The sequence below is a fragment of the Erpetoichthys calabaricus genome, chromosome 12, assembly GCF_900747795.2.
Source record: "Erpetoichthys calabaricus chromosome 12, fErpCal1.3, whole genome shotgun sequence".
NCBI lineage: Eukaryota > Metazoa > Chordata > Cladistia > Polypteriformes > Polypteridae > Erpetoichthys > Erpetoichthys calabaricus.
This window is the reverse complement of record NC_041405.2, coordinates 55,518,043-55,534,297: the sequence shown is the minus strand read 5'-3', so window position 1 is coordinate 55,534,297 and position 16,255 is coordinate 55,518,043. Positions and strand designations below refer to the sequence as shown.

General features: G+C 40.8%; 1 protein-coding gene across 1 annotated transcript in view; it reads left to right on the top strand.

The window, feature by feature from the left end:
- The first annotated feature begins 8,083 nt into the window (after window positions 1-8,083).
- The window catches only part of ankrd54 (ankyrin repeat domain 54), a 30,107-nt gene continuing 21,935 nt past the window's right edge, over window positions 8,084-16,255 (top strand). Inside the window, exon 1 of the mRNA XM_028815593.2 lies at window positions 8,084-8,613. Coding sequence (XP_028671426.1) covers window positions 8,274-8,613 — 340 coding nt within the window. The 5' untranslated portion in view covers window positions 8,084-8,273. The remainder of the gene's footprint in view (window positions 8,614-16,255) is intronic.

Genomic DNA, 16,255 nt, shown 5'->3' with positions numbered 1-16,255 from the left:
TAGAAAGAATGTCTTGTAGATAGTAGTTAGGCCTTGCCGAATTTCCACAGTTTGAAATTATTGTATTCCAAATGTCTTCAGTTCCACTGCCAAAAAAATATAAATCAGGTGCTCAAAAACGTAAAGAAAAAGCAGCAAAAGATGAATTCTTTGCTACCCAAAAAGGCGCTTTGCAACGCTTCCTAACGAAAACGGTTAGCTCTAGCAGCAGCAGCAGCACTAGCACCAGGACTGAACTTCCATTAGTCGAATCTCTTGATTATTCTGAACTTTTTCATGAGTTTGCCAATGCCAAGGTTCGAAAAGTGTCTTTTGTGTGAAATAGATTTCAATATCTGCTGGTAAGTTATTTTATATTCGGAAATCTGAATATCTCGAAAGTATGAAAACTAGCTTTAAAACCGAATAAAAATGTAAAAACAAAATAATGTGGATCTTATCTTCATAAAATAAAAAAAAATATATATAAAATATAAAAAGCAAAAAAAAAGTGCTTGGCCTGGCTATTTACCTCCACGTGCTGCCTGGTGGAAACAGCAAAAGCTGGCTAAAATGTAGCTTTATCTGTTAATGTATCGTCACTAAAGACATTTATGCGGGCCCACTCCGACCTCCATCACTCATACCCTTCACTTAGGGCCTTATACGACAGTCTGCGCCTGACAGCCTGCAAATTTGGCTCGTGTCAGTGTGTTACGGTTACAGTTGTCAGTGTCAAATGGAAATCGTCAAAAAGTGATGGTTGTAGATGCCGGGAAAACGCATTTCTGCAGCTCAGAATGCAGGAAATCGCTTGGCGGCCGGAGCTCTGCCCCAGACCCCCTAGCTGCAGGGGTCGGGCCCAATTTGCTTCGGGCCCAAAATTGTCTAGGGCCGGCTCTGTCTTGACTTAAACTTCAAAGCCTTAGAATATTTACATACTTCTGATATATCACCTATGTCCATATATTCGATCTCTATTTGCCTTTTCGTTATTTCTCCGGGTAATACTTTCTCTTTCTTTGCACTAATGTGATGTTTACTTTCTGTTTTTGACACTGTTGTTTTTTTCTGCTTTCATATTCTGTATCTTGCTCTGCATGTGTTTCGCGCCTACTTTTTTTTGAGGCTTTTGAATTCCAGTTTTCATTATCTCTAATCTGCTCTAAATGTGTTTGGCCCCCTTTATTTAACCTCTTTATGACGTTTTACTTTGTTTTCTACTTTTATTTCTGACCTCGCTTTATCCTGCTTTTGTTTCAATGACACCTGGGGCCTCATGTATAACGCCGTGCGTAGAACTCACACTATAACATGGCGTAAGCACAAAAGCGGGAATGTGCGTACACACAGAAAAATCCAGATGCAGGAATCTGTATGTACGCAAACTTCTACGTTCTTCCGCTACATAAATCCTGATCAGCGTGAAAAGTAATGCACGTGCATGCGCTTTCTGTCCCGCCCCAACTCCTCCCAGAATTACGCCTCTTTGAATATGCAAATCAATATAAATAGCCTTCTGTGAAAAGACAATGGGAAAAGCACGGGGAAAATATAAGAATTTCAGCGAATACCAAGTGGAGGCAAAGGAAAAACGTACTAGTTGTTGGTTTAAACAGTAGTATAATCAACAAAAGGAAGTTGATCGAGTGACAGAGTGTCGGAGAAACTCGAAAGCTCAAGTTCACAAAGTCGCACAGTGCCTGAAATAAAAAAGAAGTCACATATCAAAGTCGCCGTGAAAAGGCGAGTCGTAGCCCACCGTCTGAGTGTCATATGAAAGCTTATTAGGGTATAGACAAAAAAAATAGGCACACAGTGGGAAAAAAGCATGAAATGTCAACTTTAATCTCGAAATGTCCACTTTAATCACGTAGTTGATTTTGCCATTAAAGTAGAACATCATAAACTTCATCTTAAAATCATTTAATTTACTAGTTTCTCAAATCCCATTGTAACTAAAGTAGCACTTTAAATGCTTTGTTCTGTATTTGATCTTCTATGTGCTCTGTGTGTGAATCACTACCTGCTTCTTAAACGGGCTTTCTCTTTCTCCGACAGGACACATAATCCATTACATTCGTGATATTACAGCTCTCTGAATAATTAGAATACTGAGATGTATACGTGATATCTTTTTCATGATGATAGGAATGAAAGCATGTTATTAAACATGGGAACACGGTGGCGCAGTGCTTGTTCATGTCTCACGCAAGAGGCTTGCTGCGCCATGCGCGACCTTCGATGAAATAATTTATTACAGAAGTACTGTCTCTTTCAAACGCACTAACCCCCAATTCCTGTTCTTACTTTTCTTTCTCCAAATACCCAATCGCCACACAATCAGCTCTGTAATAAACGTGAAGCCATTTGTAAGCTTAGAACGACGATTCTTCAGAACTTTTAAGGAATATTGAAATATCTTCGTAGTACATGTTTAATTATTCTATCCGTCTATCTTTCCAGTGTCGCGTCAGCACCAGCAAGAATACAACACAATGCAGGAACAAGCCCTGAACTAGCTAGCACTGCGGCACCATGTCCTCACATGTTTAATTATTAACAATACAGATTATTTAAATGAAGTTAAAGTTTTATCTGTATAATATAATCAACATATTTTGCTGCATTTCATCTTAAAAATGATATCGTCATCATATTTAAATACGCGCTTTATAAAGTGGCGCAGGTTGTGCAATATTATAACAGTAGTGCAAGTTTACAGTGAGGTGATTGTACTTATAAGTACAAACAGTTCTACAAGGAGCACTTGATGGACTGATTGAGTGCGTTTATAGTTCTTGGGATGAAACTTTTTCTAAACCGCGAAGTCCGTACAGGAAAGTCTCTGAAACGTTTTGCCGTGGCTCAGGCAGCTTCTGCTTCATGCTGTATACCGATAATTCTCTTTCCAATTAGCTGCTGCTGTGATTCCCCACTCAGATACAGTGATATAAATACTCCGAGTGGTTCAGTGAGAGTAATATGGAAAAAGATGATCTGCTGTGGCAACCCTTAACGGGAGCAGCTGAAAGAAGAAGAAGATGCATTGAGAGTAACAACGCTAAAGCAGTTATGGTATTTGGAATACTATGGCTATTCCCTGGACCATTATATTGCTGCAGGTTAATTACAATCAGATGCATTACACTAATAAACAATATGCAGTTAGTTTCAGTGTATTTATAGAGCCACGTCAGGAATGTGGATCTAAGAAAGAAAGGGTGACCACACAGGAACAGTAGCACTGCTTTGACGCTGGGTGCCGCCAGTCTGCAAAACCGAGCGGAGAAATTGCGTACGCCAGGGTATGAGGTACCGTGGAAATGTGCGTGGCTTTACGCCAAGTTTAGGTTTTATACATCGCAATTTGAACGTGGAAATGTTCGTATGCAACATTTCTGTGCGTACGAACCATTTATACATGAGGCCCCTAGTCCATGGTGATTATTTTCCCTTTCTCGAGTAATAATTTCCGTTTGTTTACGCTACTGTGATCTTTACTTTCTTTTTTTTATACTTTCTAATTTTCCTACTTTCATATTCTTTAACTTTCTCCACATGTGTATCGCACCAACGTTTTTTTTTTAGCCTTTTGAATTCCATTGCTTTCATAATCTCTAACCTGCTCTGCATGTGTATATCGGCAACATCTGGATGGGACGTGCTTTTTTTTCAATTCCACTTGTTCCGGGCTGATAATTACTTTCCTTATTTTCTGAATTTGCACCTAGATTATTCTTTTTCTTTTGACGCTTTTGACTCTCTTTTCTCCGTGCTGCTTTCTTTTTCGCTTAGTCGTCTACGTTTCATCTATAACGCATTGTCTTTGTATGCTTTATATGCGCTCAGAGCCCTGGATCTGTGTGTGCTTAAAGCCAAAACACGACTGAGAGTTTTGATGACCGTGGTCTTATTTGGTTGTAAGTAGGGCGTGTTTTTCAAGAATCTCATGTTCTACGTCATTGCGAGGTGGTCCATGGGTCAATCTCTTGGCACAAAGTCTCATGTTTAAGATCCCCGTGAGACGCTCCGTGGCCAATCTCTTTAGTCTCGCGGGTCTTTTAAGTGTCTTCTGTGATCTTAACGTGAAGATCATGTCTCGAAGACACCCTACTGTTTCTCTGCAGGATTTTTTTTTATAATAGAGAGATAAATAACACAAAGACATCTTTTCAGTGTTTGAGGTGATTATTTGTTTTTTGTGATGCTGCTAGTTCATGGTAAATGCATTGTGATTTTTTTCAGGTAAGGCAGACAGTGGTTTTGAAGTCAGGTTTGTTATACTCACAAATTCTGGCACCAGAGAATAGCAACACATATGTTGATTTGTACATGCAAGTAAGAATTTCAACATACTGTAAATATTACAGTAATGGTCCTATAATGATTTATAAAGACACAGGGTGAAATCAGTCAATGATTATGACATCACCATGGTCTAGCTGCATTCATTCCCATCAACACAGTTTCTGTACTGAGAGGAAAAATCAATGAAGGCTCAAAATTCCTTGAGTGGATACATAAACCTCTAGGAAGAAAAAAGCTATTGGAAATAAAACAGGAACCAATATTAGCCTAGTCATTTTTTAACCCATTTATTCCTTAACAGAATAGCAAGGGGTGCTGGAGCCTATCCCAAATAGCAGAACGATAGCTAGCAAGGCAGGAAACAATCTCCTGGACAGGGCGCCATTCCATCGCATGGCAAACACACACACACACCAGCCACAGGTTAGGGCCAATTTAGCATCACCAATTCACCTAACCTGCAAGTCTTTGGACTGTGGAAAAAAACATGAGCACCCTGAGGAAAATCACACCTACACAGGGAGAACATACAAACTCCATACAGAAAGGGACGTAAACTCACGTCTCCTTACTGTGAGGCAGCAGCACTACCATTACACAACCATGCCGCCCATACTCTTGAGAAAAAATGCAAGAACAGCTACTCATTGTAGAGAAGACACTCCTGAATATGACTTCATACAGACGAACAGCTTTCTCTTAACATTGATCCACCCTAACAAAAGGACAAGTGTCTGTGTGTCTGTGTATCCATGTGTTCATCTGGTTGCTATGTCTCTATCATTCCAACAGATGGTGCATTACAAACATGTGTAGTACTAAAATGCATTGCATTTGTCATTCTAACAGATGGTGCACCACAAACATTAACACTGCTTTTACAAATCCCATACAAAATGCCTTATAACAGAGACATATGCATTGCATCTTTCACTTCAACAGATGGTGCATCACAAACATCTAGATTGTTCTAATTTTCTAATGTTCTAAATGTTTGTAATGTGCCATCTATTGGAATTATTAATGCAATGCATTTTACTACTACATTTTATTACTACATGCATTAATAATAATAATAATAATAATATCTATTTACATTTATATAGCACTTTTCATAGTGAGTGGGGAACCACTTCACCGCCACTAATGTGCAGCATCCACCTAGATGATGAGATGGCAGCCATTTTGTGCCAGTATAGTCACAATACATTACCTGTTAGGTGGCGAAGGGAAGAAAGATAGTTAGCCAATTAGAGACAAGGGATGATCCGGGGCCAGAATGACTAGGCCATGGTGGGCAATTTAACCAGGACATCAGGATACACCCTACTCTTTATGAAAGGTGCCCAGGAATTTTTTATGACGGCAGAGAGTCAGGACCTCAGTTTTATGTCTCATCTGAAGGATGACACCATTTTTACAACACAGTTTCCCTGTCACTGTACTGGAGCACTGGGATTCACGTTCAGACCACAGGGTAAATGCCCCCTGCTGGTCTCAACAATATTTCACCCTGCGGCAACCCAACCCTTTCCTGGCTGGTCTCCCTCCCAAGTACTGGCCGGACCTGAACATGCTTAGCTTCAGGTGGATTGTCTGTTCTGAAGTTCATGTGGTATGGCTGCTTATCTATTAACATACATGTATGTACAAAATACATTACAATAGATGCTGCACTGCAAACATGAACCCTGAGGTCTAAGTTGTTTACTTATGTTTCATACCTGTCTTAGACATTTAGCACAGCTAGTTTTTTTAGATGGATTAAAACACTAATGAAAAGCCCACTGTATTTAGCTTTTTTGGAAATAAGACTGCAGTAAAGTCTATATGAATTTATATTTTAAATATATTTTATTTACTTAACAAAAGCTAATTATATATTCTGAAATGTAAATGGTGTCTATGAGAAGCTCTTGAAAGTTTTCACATTTTATTGTTATACAAGATTAAATCACAATGGATTTAATTCGGCTTTTATGAAACTGATCAAAAGTAAAAGACTCTCTAATTATGATAGGGGAACCTAGATCTCTGCAAAGTGATACAAATTAATTACAAATATAAACAGAAAACTATCAATTGCATACACATTCACCCCTTTCAAATCAGTAGTTAGTAGATGCACCTTTGTCAACCATGGCAGCCATGAGCCTTCTTAGCAAAACTGCTCAAGCTCTGTCAGGTTGCATGCTGATCATGAGTAAACAGACTTTTCCAAGCCCAGCCACAAATTGTCAATTGGATTGAGATCTAAACTCTGACTCAGCCACTCCAGGACATTAAAGTTGTTGTTTTTAAGCTCTTCCTGTGTAACTTTGGCTTTAAGCTTGAGGTTCTTGTTTTTCAGGAAAATAAATCTTCTCCCAAGGGGCAGGTGTCTTGCTGAATGCATCAGGCTTTACTCTAGGACTTTCCTGTATTTTGCTGGATTCATGTAACCCTGTACCCTCACAAGCCTTACAGGGCCTGCTGTATCCACACAGTATGACTCAGCCACCAACCATGCTTCACAGCAGGGCTGGTGTGTTTTAGTAAAACGTGCAATGTCTGGCTGCTGCTAAACATGGCATTAAACCTGATGGCTCAATTTTGGTTTTATCAGACAATAACCCCATCTTCCAGGTGACCTCAGACTCTCCTCTGTGCCTTCTTCCAAACTTCAGCCAAGATGTCCTATGTGTTGTTTTTTTTTTTTAAACAGTGCTTTTCTCTTTGCCACCCTTCCATAAAGCTAAGAATGAAGCACTTGGGCACAGTTGCTGTATACACAGTCTATTCAAACTATGTTACACCTTTAGAATTATCATAGATCTCTTGGTGGTCTCCCTCACTAGTTGTCTTCTTTCATGATCAGTCAGTGTTTGTAGATGGCCTGTTCTAGACAGATTTACAGTCATTTCTTCATGATTGAATTAACTGGATTCCAAGGGGTATTCAGTGACTTGGATATTTTCTTGTTTCCATCCCATAGTTTGTACTTTTCAAGTGTGTTCTTTTTTGTCTTCATTGAGTAGCTTAGGCCATGATAGTGACCACCACAAGTCGGGCCTCTCAGGTACAGGTGCATTATATGACAATCAGTTGAAAACCCAGACAGGTAATAGATAGATAGATAGATAGATAGATAGATAGATAGATAGATAGATAGATAGATAGATAGATAGATTATTAATCCCAATGGGAAATTCACAAGTAATGTCCATTTCACTAATGTGGCTTCAAAAACCAACCGTGATGCATTGGCGATGATGGAGGACGGCATATTAATTATTTGTGGCTAGACTTGAACAAGTCTTTTCACCCAGGATTCCCAACAGAGCTGGAGCGGTTTTGCAAAGATCTTTTTGCTGTAATTACTGCCAGAGGTGCATCTACTATATACTGTCATGAAAAAGGTGAATTCTTCTGCAATCATTTATTTTGTGTTTTATATTTGTAATTAATTTAACCACTTGTGGTGATCTATTTTCACTTTGCTATTGATCAACGTCAAAAACCAAAAATGTGAAAACTTTCAAGGGGGTGAATGCTTTTTATAAGCACGCTAGTTTGGGTTCTTACTGAACCAGAATGGTTTCGAGAAATGATGGAAAGATAGATTTTAAAATTATTTTTATTTTCAAGTTGTCAAATGTCATGGCACATTCAGCCCGCCCCGTGTCATATTTTAAATTCTGCGACTGTCGCTATTGTTTTGACGGGTGTAAACGATACTTTATCTGGATTGGTCATTATACTCGTCAATCTAACCGTTTCCTGCTAGTCATGAGGCGGAAGTTCGAATTTTCGAGAGCAGCGCTGAAAAGGGCGCCATGTTGGCTCTTTAGAGTATCGATTTCTACCTGCTGCTTTGTTTGTAGACTCCAGAATGAAGGGTGCAGGGTTGCAGTTGCGTGCCACTCCCATGAGGCGTGGTCGAGGTGGGCGAGAGGAGGTTGTGTGTTAGTGTTTGGTTCAGGAGGCTTTTTTCGCAGGGCGTTATGGCGAGTTGGGGTCACTCTGCGACAGGAGCGGAAGGTGGTTCCGATGACGAGCAGTCGAGTTCCGAGGAAGGAGAATATCTAGTGCAGGCGGCACAGTCGGCTCCGACATTCCAGCTTTCGGGACTCGGAGAGGACATGAGACTGAGTTGTGGACGGTCGGATGCCGCTGTAAGTTACCTGCATCTGCTCTGGGATCCAAATCGAGCAGGAGCGGACTCGGCACCCGCGTCCTCTGCACGGGGAGAGCAAAAACGCCTGGGCAAGATCAGTGTGACGCGGGTCAAAAGGCATGTTAAAGCGCATCGGACTTGGGGACCCATAGGGAAAGACGTACACGGTGAGTAGAGTCGCTGCTTGAAGGCAATCGAAAATGTTTACTATAGGAACTTCGCAGATCTGCAACAGACTATACAGAGAAAAATAAAGCATGGGAAGACTAAGCTGGGACAGCAGACATAACTTATATTAACAATGCAGGGAACCCTCACCGCCAAGCAGCTTGTAATGGCACTTGGAGAATTTCAGCACCAGGCGTCGTCGAAAAAATTTGCACGTGGTTTGGCAATTTAACAACAGCCATTTCTTGGAAAAATAAAACCAAAAGAGAATGCTTACGCATTTTCCTAAAGGAATTGTCACAAGGTTATTATTTAATCAACAACCTTAATTGATAGAATACATTCTCATCGTTTCAAAAACAATCGGGTACTACATTTGATGATTGCATTCGGATATATAAATGGGCAAATATAAGTAGTTGCAGGTACGTTTTACTCATGGCTTTACCCCATGGGGTACTTTATTGACAAAAGGTGTAGCCTCTGACCCCAATATATACCTTGTATCAGGGGTCCTCAATCACGGTTCTGGAAGACTGCAGTGGCTGCAGGTTTTTGCTTCAACCATTTGCTTAATAAGAAGCGTTTATTGCTCAAGTAACACTTCTGCGTCACTTAAGTTGTCTCGCTCATTAAGATTTTGAAACCTTATGGCTTATTTTAGTCTTAAACAGCTGTATTCTTGGTTTTTAATTGCTCCTAATTAGCAATAACACACAAATGACAAAAGAGACCAGCATTTCTCCATTTACACCTGTGTGTATTTATCATGCACTATTGGGTTCAATTAAATACTTGGAAGGAAAGTGAAGAGAAAAAAGTGAAGGACTGAGAATTACTCATCCATCTTAGCCTTCAAATTATTTGCATGATCTCCTTAGAAAGGGGAAGAAAATCTAGGATATGAGCATTACCTGACATAACAGAGTTAAAGCACTGACAAGCCATGAAATTAAATTATTGGCAAGAATTGCTTTCTAATTAAACAACCGGGTTAGAACAAAAACCTGCGGCCTCCAGGACTGTGATTGAGGACCCCCGCCTTATATGTTACTTTTTATGGTAAACACCTTGTCAAAGCAGTTTCTTTGCAAATAACTGTTTAAAACAACATTGCCTTCCCTGTGAGGAAGGGTGAATGTCAGAAGACAAATAAGGCCAGGATATCTGTTTTGAGAGTGTAGCATAGGCACACAGTGGGGGAAAAAAGCACGAAATATCAACTTTAATCTCGAAATTTCCACTTTAATCACGTTTATTTTGCCATTAAAGTAGAACATCATAAACTTCATCTTAAAATCGTTTATTTTACTAGTTTCTCAAATAGCATGTTAAATGCTTTGTTCTGTATTTGATCTTCTATGTGCTCTATGTGTGTGAATCACTACGTGCTTCCGTTCTTTCTCTTTCTCCAACAGGACACAGAATGCATTACATTCGAGATATTACAGCTCTCTGAATAATTAAAATACTGAGATGTATATGTGATATCATTTTCATGATGATAGGAATGAAAGCATGTTATTAAACATGGGAACACGGTGGCACAGTGATTGTTCATATCTCACGCAAGAGGCTTGCTGCACCATGTGCGACCTTCGATGAAATAATTTATTACAGAAGTACTGTCTCTTTCAAACGTACTAACCTCCAATTCCTGTCCATACTTTTCTTTCTCCAATCACCACACAATCAGCACTGTAATAGACGTTAAGCCGTTTGTAAGCTTAGAATGCAGATTCTTCAAAACTTTTAAGGAACATTGAAATATCTTCGTAGTACATGTTTAATTATTCTATTCGTCTATCCTTCCAGTGTCGCATCAGCACCAGCAAGAATACAGCGCAAGGCAGGAGCTATCCTTGAACTAGCTATATGCTGCGGCACCGTGTCCTCACATGTTTAATTATTAACAATACAGATTATTTAAATGAAGTTAAAGTTTTATCTGTATACGATAAGCAACATATTTTGCTGCATTTCATCTTAAAAATGATATTGTCATCATACGCGCTTTATAAAGTAGCGCAGGTTGTGCAATATTATAACTGTAGTGTAAGTTTACAGTGAGGTGATTGTACTTCTAAGTACAAACAGTTCTACAAGGAGCACTTGATGGACTGATTGAGTGCGTTTATAGTTCTTGGGATGAAACTGTTTCTGAAATGCGAGGTCCGTACAGGAAAGGCTTTGACGCTTTTTGCCATGGTTGAGGTAGTGTGTACTTGAAACTGTACAGTGATCCCTCGCTATATCGCGCTTCGCCTTTCGCGGCTTCACTCCATCGCGGATTTTATATGTAAGCATATTTAAATATATATCGCGGATTTTTCGCTGCTTCGCGGGTTTCTGCGGACAATGGGTCTTTTAATTTCTGGCACATGCTTCCTCAGTTGGTTTGCCCAGTTGATTTCATACAAGGGACGCTATTGGCAGATGGCTGAGAAGCTACCCAACTTACTTTCTCTCTCTCTCTCTCTCTCTTGCGCTGACGTAGGGGGGTGTGAGCAGGGGGGCTGTGTGCAGCTGCTTCCTGAAGGACATGCTGCACAGTGCTTCGCATACTTAAAAGCTCAAAGGGCACGTATTGATTTTTGACTTTGTTTTTCTGTGGCGCTCTCTCTGTCTCTTCCTGCTCCTGACAGAGGGGGTGTGAGCTGCCGCCTTCAACAGCTTTGTACCGGCGGTGCTTCGCATACTTAAAAGCCCTATTGATTTTTTTTTTGACTGCTTGCTTTGCACTCCTTTGAAAAGGAAGATATGTTTGCATTCTTTTAATTGTGAGACTGAACTGTCATCTCTGTCTTGTCATGGAGCACAGTTTAAACTTTTGAAAAAGAGACAAATGTTTGTTTGCAGTGTTTGAATAACGTTCCTGTCTCTCTACAACCTCCTGTGTTTCTGCGCAAATCTGTGACCCAAGCATGACATTCTAAAAATAACCATATAAACATGATTTCTACTTCGCGGATTTTCCTATTTCGCGGGTGGCTCTGGAACGCAACCCCCGCGATGGAGGAGGGATTACTGTATACCGATAATTCTCTTTCCGATCATCTGCTGCTGTGATTCACACTCAGATACAGTGATATAAATACTCCGAGTGGTGCAGTGAGAGTAATATGGAAAAAGATGATCCGCAGTGGCAACCCTTAACGGGAGCAGCAAAAAGAACAAGATGCAGTGAGAGTAACAACGCTAAAGCAGTTATGGTATTTGGAATACTATGGCTATTCCCTGGACCATTATATTGCTACAGGTTAATTACAATCAGATGCATTACACTAATAAACAATATGCAGTTAATTTCAGTGTATTTATAAAGCCGCGTCAGGAATGTGGAGCTAAGAAAGAAGGGAAATGTGCGTGGCTTTACGCCAAGTTTAGGTTTTATACATCGCGATTTGAGCGTGGAAACATTCGTACGCAACATTTCTGTGCGTACGCACCGTTTATACATGAGGCCCCACGTTATTGAAAGATTTGATGAGGGTTTGTGATAGATGCTTATTGTCTTTGTGAGCACATGGAAGATTCTAAACACCCAAGCCAGAAAAGTTTTTATTGGTTTTGTTTTTCACCTGCTTTTAATACCAACCAGCCTTGCATTTTCACAAAGAAGCTAGCTGATAATTTTAGTTTGGTTCTTAGCTTTGGATAGCTGGATCATGGATTTTTTTTTTCAACTAATGGAACACAAAAGTATTGGTGGATAACTACTTTTGTTGTTGAGTTTCTTACTTGTGTGATAGTTCTTTTTCAGCTAAATAACTTTTTTAAACCAAAGATATGGTCATGGTCATATGTAGATTTCAGAAATTCCATTCTTTCTACTCTCTCAATATTTATAAAAAAGCAGATAGGGAGGATGGCACATCGCTATAGATGTTTAAGGGCAGTCTTTTATAATAGGCTGACCTTTAATCTGATCACAAAACAAACGCTAAAGGAAATTTGGCTGTTCCAAGAACTCTGAATAGTTTTAAAGTAGACAGTTTAACTTGTGTATAAATAATCCAGTTATTTTAGTTTTTTTAATGCTGGTTTCTGAGTTTTAGTAAAAAGAGACAAAGTTGTTTCGGGACCATTGTCTTTGGGGGAAAAATGTATTTGTTTTCATCAGCCTGCAGACTTGGATTTCTAAGAGTCAAAAACTACCCCTCCCCCCAGTAATACAAGTATTTTGAAATGTAGTGGCTACAGGGACACTGAAGTCAGAATTTTTATTTGTAAGAATCCTAGATTTGTTTTTTAAATTATTATAATGGTCTTCTTTTGGCTGCTCCTGTTAGGGGTTGCCACAGCAGATCATCATCTTCCATATCTTTCTGTCCTCTATCTTTTTCTGTTACACCCATCACCTGCATGTCCTCTCTCACCACATCCATAAACCTTCTCTTAGGCCTTCCTCTTTTTCTCTTGCCTGGCAGCTCTATCCTTAACATCCTTCTCCCAATATTCTCAGCATCTCTCCTCTGCACATATCCAAACCAACGCAATCTCGCCTCTCTGACTTTGTCTCCTAACTGTCCAACCTGAGCTGACCCTCTAATGTACTAATTTCTAATCCTATCTATCCTTGTCACACCCAATGCAAATATTAGCATCTTTAACTCTGTTACTTCCAGCTCTGTCTCCTGCTTTTTGGTCAGTGCCACCGTCTTCCGTCTTCAACCCATATAACATAGCTGGTCTCACTACCATCCTGTAGACCTTCCCTTTCACTCTTGCTGATATCTGTCTGTCACAAATCACTCCTGACACTCTTCTCCACCCATTCCACCCTGCCTGCTCTCTTTTTCACCTCTCTTCCACAATCCCCATTACAGTAATTCCTCCTCCATTGCGGGGGTTGCGTTCCAGAGCCACCCGCGAAATAAGAAAATCCGCGAAGTAGAAACCATATGTTTATATGGTTATTTTTATATTGTCATGCTTGGGTCACAGATTTGCGCAGAAACACAGGAGGTTGTAGAGAGACATGAACTTTATTCAAACACTGCAAACAAACATTTGTCTCTTTTTCAAAAGTTTAAACTGTGCTCCATGACAAGACAGAGATGACAGTTCAGTCTCACAATTAAAAGAATGCAAACATATCTTCCTCTTCAAAGGAGTGCTTGTCAGGAGCAGTGACTGTCACAGAGAGAGAGAGAAAAGTAAACAGATCAATAGGGCTGTTTTTCTTTTAAGTATGTGAAGCACCGCGGCACAAAGCTGTTGAAGGCGGCAGCTCACACCCCCTCCGTCAGGAGCAGACAAAGTGAGACAGAGTTTGTTTTTCAATTAAAAATCAATACGTGCCCTTCGAGCTTTTAAGTATGCGAAGCTCCGTGCAGCATGTCGTTTCAGGAAGCAGCTGCACAAAAGATCACAACGTGAAGATAATCTTTCAGCATTTTTAGACGAGCGTCCGTATCGTCTAGGTGTGCGAACAGCCCCCCTGCTCAATCCCCCTACGTCAGGATCAGAGAAAGTCAGCGCAAAAGAAAGAGAAAAGTAAGCTGGGTAGCTTCTCAGCCATCTGCCAATAGCGTCCCTTGTATGAAATCAACTGGGCAAACCAACTGAGGAAGCATGTACCAGAAATTAAAAGACCCATTGTCCGCAGAAACCCGCGAAGCAGCGAAAAATCCGCGATATATATTTAAATATGCTTACATATAAAATCCGCGATGGAGTGAAGCCGCGAAAGGCGAAGCGCGATATAGCGAGGGATTACTGTACTCTACTCTGTTGATCCCGAGTATTTATACTCATCCACCTTCGCCAACTCTACTCCTTGCATCCTCACCATTGCACTGACCTCCCTCTCATTTACACACATGTATTCTGTCTTGTTCCTAGTGACCTTCATTCCTCTCCTCTCTAGAGCATATCACCACCTCTCCAGGATCTCCTCAACCTGCTCCCTACTATTGCTACAGATCACAATGTCATCAGCAAACATCATAGTCCACAGGGACTCCTTTCTAATCTCATCTGTCAAACTGTCCATCACCATTGCAAATAAGAAAGCGCTCAGAGTTGATCCCTGATGTAATCCCACCTCCACATTGAATGCATCTGTCACTCCTACCGCAGACCTCACCACGGTCACACTTCCCTCGTACATATCCTGTACAACTCTTACGTACTTCTCTGCCATTCCTGACTTCCTCATATAACACCACAACTCCTCTCGAGGCACCCTGTCATATGCTTTCTCCAGGTCCACAAAGACACAATGCAACTCTTTCTGGCCTTCTCTATACTTCTCCATCAACACCCTCAGAGCAAACATCGCATCTGTGGTGCTCTTTCTTGGCATGAAACCATACTGCTGCTTACTAATCTTCCCTTCTTAACCTAGCTTCCACTACTCTTTCCCATAATTTCCTGCTGTGGGTCATCAATTTTATCCCCTTGTAGTTACTACAGTCCTGCACATCCCCCTTATTCTTAAATATCATCACCAGTACACTTCTTCTCCACTCCTCAGTCATCCTTTCACTTTCCAAGATTCCATTAAACTGGTTTAAAAACTCCACTGCCATCTCTCCTAAACACCTCCGTGCTTCCACAGGTATGTCATCTGGGCCAACGGCTTTTCCATTCTTCATCCTCTTAATAGCTGTCCTTATTTCCTCCCTGCTAATCCGTTGCACTTCATGATTCACTATCTCCACATCATCCAACCTCTTCTCTCTCTCTCTTTCTCTTCATTCATCAGCCTTTCAAAGTACTCCATCCATCTGCTCAACACACTCTCCTCGCTTGTGAGTACGTTTCCATCTTTATCCTGGTGGCTCTGAGGCTAAGGATCTGCGCTGGTATCCCGAAGGTTGCTGGTTCGAATCCCCGTCACTGCCATAAGAGATCCTACTCTGCTGGGCCCTTGAGCAAGGCCCTTAACCTTCAATTGCTCCAGGGGAGCTGTACAATGGCTGACAATGCACTCTGATCTCAAGGGGTATGCGAAAACTAACAAATTCCTAATACAAGAAATTGTATAATGCGAAATAAAAAAAAAAAAAAAAAATCCTTTATTACCCTAACCTGCTGCACATCTTTCCCAGCTCGGTCCCTCTGTCTAGCCAATTGGTACAGGTCCTTTTCTCCCTCCTTAGTGTCCAACCTCTCATACAACTCATTATACGCCTTTTCTTTAGCCTTCGCCACCTCTCCCTTCACCTTGTGCCTTATCTCCATGTACTCTTGTCTACTTTCTGCATCTCTCTGACTTTCCCACTTCTTCTTTGCCATCCTCTTCCTCTGTATACTCTCCTGTAGTTCCCCATTCCACCACCAGGATTCATTTTCCTCCTTCCTCTGTCCAGATGTCACACCAAGCACCTTTCTTGCTGTCACCCTTACTACATCTGCTGTAGTTTCCCAGCTGTCTGGTAAATTCTTCACTACCACCCATTGCCTGTCTCACCTTCTCCCTAAACTCAACCTTGCAGTCTTCCTTTTTCAACTTCCACCATTTGATCCTTGGCTCTGCTCTTACTCTCTTCCTCTTCTTGATCTCCAATGTCATCCTACAGACCACCGTCCTATGCTGCATAACTACACTTTCCCCTGCCACCACTTTGCAGTCTTCAATCTCCTTCAGGTTGACTCTTCTGCATAGAATGTAATCTACCTGTGTGTTTTGAA